The sequence below is a fragment of the Pyxicephalus adspersus genome, chromosome 5 (genome assembly GCF_032062135.1).
Source record: "Pyxicephalus adspersus chromosome 5, UCB_Pads_2.0, whole genome shotgun sequence".
NCBI lineage: Eukaryota > Metazoa > Chordata > Amphibia > Anura > Pyxicephalidae > Pyxicephalus > Pyxicephalus adspersus.
Window position 1 is genome coordinate 107,277,991 of NC_092862.1, and position 8,004 is coordinate 107,285,994.

The 8,004-nt window shown below is 37.7% G+C and overlaps 1 protein-coding gene across 1 annotated transcript in view; it reads left to right on the forward strand.

Moving 5' to 3' along the window:
- The window catches only part of SLC4A7 (solute carrier family 4 member 7), a 90,322-nt gene that overhangs the window by 35,830 nt on the left and 46,488 nt on the right, over positions 1–8,004 (forward strand). Inside the window, 2 exon segments of the mRNA XM_072413379.1 lie at positions 1,230–1,311; positions 5,796–5,939. Coding sequence (XP_072269480.1) covers positions 1,230–1,311; positions 5,796–5,939 — 226 coding nt within the window.

Consider the following 8,004-nt stretch of genomic DNA (forward strand, 5'->3'; position numbering starts at 1 on the left):
GTTTGCCAGGCAAATTTGAGGGATCTCGCTGTTCCTGTTGGCTTTCCATTTGTCTTTCCTATCCAAAATGCAACTGGTGGATTGAGAACCTCATTTAACAGTGGGACCTCAGTGTAGACTTTGGAGTTTATCAAAGGGGAGGGAGGTGGTTGAAAAATGCTGTGTGAAAGCTGATGATCTTTCCCTTTTTTTGTAGAAATAATAAGGGTTAACTGTGCACACAGTATTAGACTATTTTAACATGCAGACAATAAAAAGTTTGCCTCAAAAATAAACCAGCTTCATGCCAACTATATTTTGATTTTTAGCAGTTATTAAAAAAAGATATTTGTGTATTTTCCTTCTAGCAGCTTGACCCGGCTCATGAAAGGTTTTCTTTTCCCACAACCTTTTTGATGACACAGTTGTTGTACGCTTCTGTTTACTGACTCTGTGCCAGTTTACAAGGTGAAATGCGATTTGTATGGGGGTGAAAGTGCCATTTAAAGATCATCAGCTAAAATACCACTCAAGAAGCCAGAGCATATTTCCAGAAGTGCCAAGGATGAGCTAACCTGTTCTGCAGGAATCATGCCAAGCATATTGGAATAAACCTTGTGTGAATATTGTATAGAATGATTACACATCTTCATTTTTTTCCCTAGTGAAATAAATGTCGCTACTGCCTCTACCACTACAGATTCTTTGCTTTTACTAATGGATATCGCTTACCATGCCCATGTTTGGGTGGTTTTTAGGGATTTCAAGTAACAAATGTGTTGGTTTTGCAGCTTCCCATGGTCTCTTGCCTTTGGGGATAAGGTACTACCACTTAGTCAAGCTTAAAGTTTGTTTATCCAAAGCTTTTAGTTTTGGATGAGTAGGTTTGTGCTAGAGCTTGTCTCAGGTTTTTATTGAGGTCTGTGCCCCATCTGGTGTGATTTGCCTATTCTGTTTTTGTCCTGGCAACAGCTGGAAAGCCAAAACGTATTGCTTGTCATTAGAATGGGTTGGGTGGGGTAATCTTATGGGATTTTGGGATGGAAAGTTAAGGGTGTCAAACAGTGAAGGTGGATTCACATTTTAGCATTGCTTTACTGTACAAGAGTAGTGTCAACAGTCCAATGGTCAGAATGTGAGTCTTAGGATTCAACTGCTCTCCTATGAATTTAGAGAATTTAGGAAAAAAGCTTTATTTTTTTTCTTTAATACAATAAACTAAATCTTATTCTGTTCCCTTTTTTCTCTAGGGGCACGATGAGGAAGCCGTAGTTGATCTGGGGAAAACCAGCTCTACTGTTAACACCAACTTTGAGAAGGAAGAGCTAGAAAGTGAGTATCAGTGTTTAGGTTTTCCTCCCTGCGTATGTGTTACAAGGTCTTTAATCCTTCAGATCATTTCATCCATTTGAAGTGTGCGGATAATACAAGAACGGTGTGGGAACATGAGTACTGTTTCTTAAAGCTGCTTACCAACTAGTGTAATATGATGTGCCCTCTGTCCTGATGCCATACCCTTGGAGAGTGTCTTCCCTCTGTACCAGCAGATCTGCATCTAACACAAAAGAAACAAAGTAATCTGGATTAGACTGTAGCCATTGCTTGCAGCAGTCCTATTTGTATTTTTACAGCCTTAAACAATTTGTGGTTGCTCTTTACTAAGTCTGCAGACACAGAAACAACTGACTTTAGTTTCTTGGAAGCCTTCGCCACATCTTCTAGTCTGCTGTGTGATACAGTTTCTGTTTACTTACTTTTCATCTAACAGGCTTCATACCCAAGCCACATAATATGCTATGCCCACGTTGACATTACTGTGTTAACATTCAATTCATACAGCAGATATAGATTCAGTAGGAACGACTGTACTGTGTTTCTTTTATATAAAGTGCAGTTTGCATGAGAAAATTACGTAGTAGTAATTTTGTTTCAGCATACTAAACATGAGAAATGACATACATCTAAAACTGGCACACATAACAAAAGCCTAAAGACTCCAACTTTTAAAGATAAACATTTAGTGGTGATTTGTAGCATTTGACTTCTCTTACATTCGAGGGCTTGAGCTTGATTGCCTTGACCCGAGTGAAGAAATAATAGGTCTGAACTCTATCACCTCAGGGGTGAAATCATCATCTTGTGTAAGATCTGACACAAAGCTTACATGGATAGCACTGCAGAGGAACAGAACGGCAGAGAAGCAAATGTAATGCACAGCATATAGGTGGCTGGTGATGTTTTGGTTCTCTTTTAAACCTTACCTTAGTTCTTGTCCTGTTCATTGCCAGACTGTAAGCATTAGCTAAACCTTGTTACTCATGTCTGGCTATACTTCTTCATATGCTCCTTTGAAGGATTCGCTGGTGGTGACATTGCCGCAGAATTCCTCTTGGATTTTTTTTCTATAGCTTAAAACTGTGACACCCAAAAGCACGTTAGAATGTCCCATTGGAGTTTAAATTCTGTGTCTTTATGCTGGTGAAACAGTCCCTGTAAACTTAGCCTTATACACTTCACTAATATAAAATCCTTTTTGGGCTCTTTTTAACTTGATTGAGACATTGGACCTGCCATTAATATGGAGCACAGTGTCTTCATTGTTGTAGAACATTAGGGTTATGTTGTTTGGCGCACACACACAAAATGTGATATGGAGCAGAGCTCATGGGTTTAGTCAGTTACTTCAGTTTTCAGGTTTTCGTTTGTGATATGTGCGCTGAATCTTTTTTACCGTATCTGGAAAGTTGAAGTATATCTGATTATGTATTACATTCCAGTGGAGAAGAGCCAGACAAGGCATTCATAAAAGAGATTTGATTGGTGTCTTAGCAATGGTTTAGATTACACCTGTCATGGGAGGCATTATAAGGCTTTGCTTTTCTGACGCTTTTGCTGATTCATCAGTTTCTATTCTACGATTTCAGCAGTGGGGACAGGAGTATCCGTGTCTAGACCAGGGGTCTTAACTGGGAGTATTGGAACTGAAATCTGCATGGGTGTTATCATATCCCATGTTGCGCTTTACAGGTCATAGAAGTGTACCTGATTACTGCATGACTCTCATATTCCGCCACTGCTGAATCTCTACCTAATTGCAATTGTGCTAACGTGGTTTTCCACTGCATCTAGTTGCTAGTGTCTAGTCGCTATGATCCCCAGTAAGGGGAGCATAATGCAGGAGGTATTTAGAAAAGTGATGACCACGAATTCCTGATGGAGTCACCCTTTGCAATGACACGCAAGGAATGTGGTATACCGTCAGAAGTCTGTTGTGCATGCTGTTGGACATATAAAACAGGCGGCTTGTGTGTCTATAGCCCCAGACTCACCGTATGCATTTGCAATAGTGCTGTTATTAAATGTGTAGATTTTTTTTTTTTTTTTTTTAATACATCTTAAATCAGTATTTCACAATTTGAGGTTGTTTTAGCTTCCTTCCCTTCCCCATTTTACCAAAGGTAAATATGGAGTACAAATGCAAGGATTTTATTATATTCCTGTGGATGTGAGTGCCTGAATGGGAATGCCAAAAACCCTATTTGACTTGCCACTTTCATGTTTGGTGGCTTAAAGATCTGTCTAGATGTGGGGTTGTAGGGACAGATCTTCCACACTTCTCCTTAGTTGTGTGGTTGAACAGCATGGCTACAAGTGCGGTCGTTTTCTCCAGTACCAGTTCATGGGAATTCCTACCTACCTTCCTTGCCTGCCTGATGTCCAAGCTATCTGTATCAATCTTTCAGCCATCGCTTCCTTCACAAAAAAAATGATTTCTTGGTCTGTCATCCTTGAGGGTCAAAGAAAGGGTACTTCAATCTCAAGCTTCATCATTCTAGTGTCTTATCCCCCTGTAAAGCTACGTACACACGTCAGATTTTTATCGCCCGATAATCGGCATCGGCCAGTTATCGGGCGAAAATCTGGCGTGTGTACAGTCGGTGTCGTCCATCGTCCGGACGACCGACCTGCCGGCTCCCTTGTCGTTGGAAAGGATCGTGAAAGATCCTTTCCAACGACAAAAATTGGAAGTGTGTACGCAGCTATAGTGTGCAGTATAACCAATCTGTCTTCAACAACCTCAATGTATTTCATGAAAATAATTTTATGGATATTACAAAAATACTTTCTTGTCTGTACTTGCATCATTTAAATAGATAGGGAAGCATGTATTGCAGAGATGTATTTTTTTCCACCAGTCTTGGTTATAATGTGAATTTGGTGATGTCAGCACAAAAAAAAAACACAAAAAACTGGTATTTTGTGACCTAGATGGGTGTGTTTCCAAATTGCTTAACTGAGGAAGTTTATTTCTGAGCTAAATCAATATTTCAGAGAACAAAGCCCATCAATCATGACTCAACAGTAGTTCATTAATGAGAGGAGGAGGCATCATTTTAATAGGTAGATACTCCCTTTTTCTGAATACAATCGAATACAATCAACTTGGCTCTAAGCTGTGGTAGTTAGTGACCTGTCTAGCCTGACCATATATCTTCTCAGCTCTGACTTATTACTTGCAACACACATGAGGCTTCCTGCCCTCCTAGTCATTTCTCAGCTGTAATCCACTTTGGACCTTTCCTTTTGTGAAACACCCTTATTTCTGCCTTCCTATAATTGTTTACTTGAAAACTAGATACACTTTGCAATGAATATGTTGGTAGATAGGTGATTATTTTATAAACTCTATGTAGGTTTAGAATATGTACTAAAAGTGTTTTATATATATATATATATATATATGTACTAAAAGTTTATGGACGAGTTATCAAACAGTGCTTGTCCATAACAATCACTTATTGACTAGATCTTCCAAATACCCTAACCTGTCTGTCCATACAGCTAACAATGACAACCAATCTTACACTTTAAAACCTTACTCTTGTAATTTTATAACCTATAATTGGTTTGAACTGTAAGTGTTTTTGTGCTATGTGTTTTTTTTTGTATTTTTGTATTTCTGTATTTTTGTATTGAAGTTCAGAAAATAAATAAAAATGATATTAAAAACAAAAAAAAACATACTCTTCAAAGATAGAAGGTAATTACAGACTGGATACTGGTTAACTCACTGACTTTATAGCTATTACATTCATTTAAAATGCACACCAACTGCATACCAAGTGTTTTTTGTGGGGTAAGTATTTTCTGTCTGAACTTTTTCAAGCCTAGTTATGAAAAGTTGTAGAACAGTGTTTTTTTTCTCCACTTTAATAATGCCAGATTGATCAAAGTGGAAAGAGGCTTCCAAAAGTGGATAATATAGGTACTTTATTTGCCCTAAATTGGCAATAGGAAACTACCTTCACTTTATTGGGGTACTGATCCAAGACTTTTTCTAGCTTCAACAACACTTTTAAAAGTAACATTAGGTGCTCAAAGATGTTCATTGTAGTCATTTTTGAAAAAGTGGAAATAAACTTACCAGTTTTTATTATTGGCGATAGGCAGTGATGAGGTGTTTTGAGAGTGGAGAATAACATAGGCTACAATAAAGATCAGAGGGGTTTGAGTTAAAGTGGCAAACTCTGGTGATAATAATATGGCAATCAATGTGGCTGGTAATTTTGGTAACCACAGTTTTCATGTGGTGATCCTCTTTAAACAGCAATCAGGTTAAAAAAAAAGTGACAATCTTTTTCAGCTTTTTACTACTTTTAGAATGGGTTGTACAGATCAATTGATTCCTCAATGGAAAACCTTTTTCTCTACTGTATCCGGTTTTCTAGATAAACTCAATGAAATGTGCATACTACACATACAAACTGTACTATTGATTCAGGTATTAAAATGTTGTTTTCTGTTTTGCTTTTCAGGTCACAGAGCTGTTTACATTGGTGTTCATGTACCCCACGGCAGGCAGAGCAGGAGAAGACACAGACACCGGGGCCACAGACATCACCGAAAAAGAAGAGAAAAAGAAAACGACAGAGATGATGGCAGAGAGTCCCCAAATTATGGTAGGTGTGGAATTCTCTGTTATGGCAGCTTCCTTTGCTTACATGCCACCTACATCAGACTAATCCTTCTGCATTGGTTTAAACTGGTATCTTTATTCCCATGCAGTCTCAGGAGTCTAATGGGATATTTTACGGAGTGGTAGTCTTCCTAAAAATCCTACATTAAATGGCTGTTTTTTATTGGTACCAGTGGGTTTAATCATATAGTCTTCTATAATCCTACATTGTAAGCTCATTCAAGCAGTGGCCTCTGCCCCTCCCATGTTATTGTATTGGTCTGTTATTTGCAACCCCTATATAATGTACAGCGATTTGCAATATGTTGGCGCTATATAAACACAGCTTAATAATCATAATACATCAGTGTATAGAATAGAATAAATCAAGGGCTAATTTGACTCACTGTTGCACATTATAAACGTATCCCCTAAGCCAGTAATGTTCTCAGATGCATGTTATGATATGTGAGTGCTTTTGCTTTGAATTACCTTAAAATACTTTTTATTTCTCAGTAAAAATCTTGCTTTTGTTGGATTTTAGACTGTACAGTTATACTTGGACACACTTATCAGTCAGTAAAATTGAGATTAGATTCATAATATTTGGCTATTGGTACATAGTCTTTTAGACTTAAAATCAAATTCTGCAACAATGTAATTGGGTTTATTGTTCCAGTTACTTTCGAGATGGTCAACGTTTGACATAGAGTCTCTACAAGTATGTGTTTAATCTGGAAATGTTGGAAAATGTATGTCTAAACAGAGTTTACTCACCGCCTGTAGCTTCAGACTTGGGAGTCAGCCAAGTCAGTGTTATAATCTGCTGTTAATCCTGGGTGCCACACAAATGCATATTATGACGCCAATGACAGTATAGAGAGTGACATCTTTATGCAACAGCAGATTTGCGGTCTCTGCTGTGTGCCCATTGTTCAAAATTGTGCTAGGCATCTGTTTAGGTTCTGAGAGCCTCAAACTCCTTTCGAAGAGACACCCACTTTTCTTAATTTATCTTCTCTTTATATTTATTATCATTTTGAGGCAAAATTGTAATATCGGCTTGCTTCTACTTTTCTGCTAATTTAAAAGAGCACTCAAAACCCATCTTTTCATTACCTACCCATATTCTCTCTTAAACCCTCACTACTTCCCACCACTCCATATCTCCCTTCCTATTGTGTGTTACTTCTTCCACCTCTTAGATTGTAAGCTCTTCAGGGCAGGGTCCTCTCTTCCTCCTGTGTCACTGTCTGTATCTGTCTGTCTTTTTCGACCCCTATTTAATGTACAGCGCAGCGTAATATGTTGGCATTATATAAATACTGTTTATTATTAACCACCTGGCCGGTAAACCCGGCCTTGGTTCGGGTCTATCGATTTTGCAAAAATCGATAAACCCGAACTTTTCTCACTGTCTAAATTCCCTTACTTACCTGGTTCCCGCTGCGATGATCCAGCGTCGATCGAAAAAAAAAAAAAAAAATACTCACCTTTCTTCCCGCAGCTCCCCTGGAGATGTCTTCTTTCGTCATCTGGCGAGTGCAGTGACGATTACCAGGGTTTCCCGGTGACGTCGCTGCACGCGTCAATGCGGGCGGGAGGCGGGCCGGGAAATTCAAAGTTTTGTATTGAGTTCCTTTGCATTGAACTCAATACAAAAAAGCTGTATTAAGTCCAATACAAAGAAATCCTTATATATAATATATATATAATATATAATATATATATATATATATATATATATATATAGGCTACTGTACATTACATTATACACTATTTTTTTTAAACTTTTTTTTAAAGATTTTTTTTATGTTTTATGTTTTTTATGTTTTTTTTAATGTTTTTCATGTTTTAAAAAAAAAATATTTATTATTAAATTTATAAAATTTTGGACATATTTCGGTGAGTTATGCGGTTATTCGGTGAATTATAAGTAATTATTGAGTAATTCGGTGAATTATAGCCTACAATCTAAAATAAATTTCCATGCAAAAAAATTTAACACTTTTTGCATGGAAGTACAGAAGTTTGGAAAGAATTAGAACACCCGGCATTCGCGTACGTGT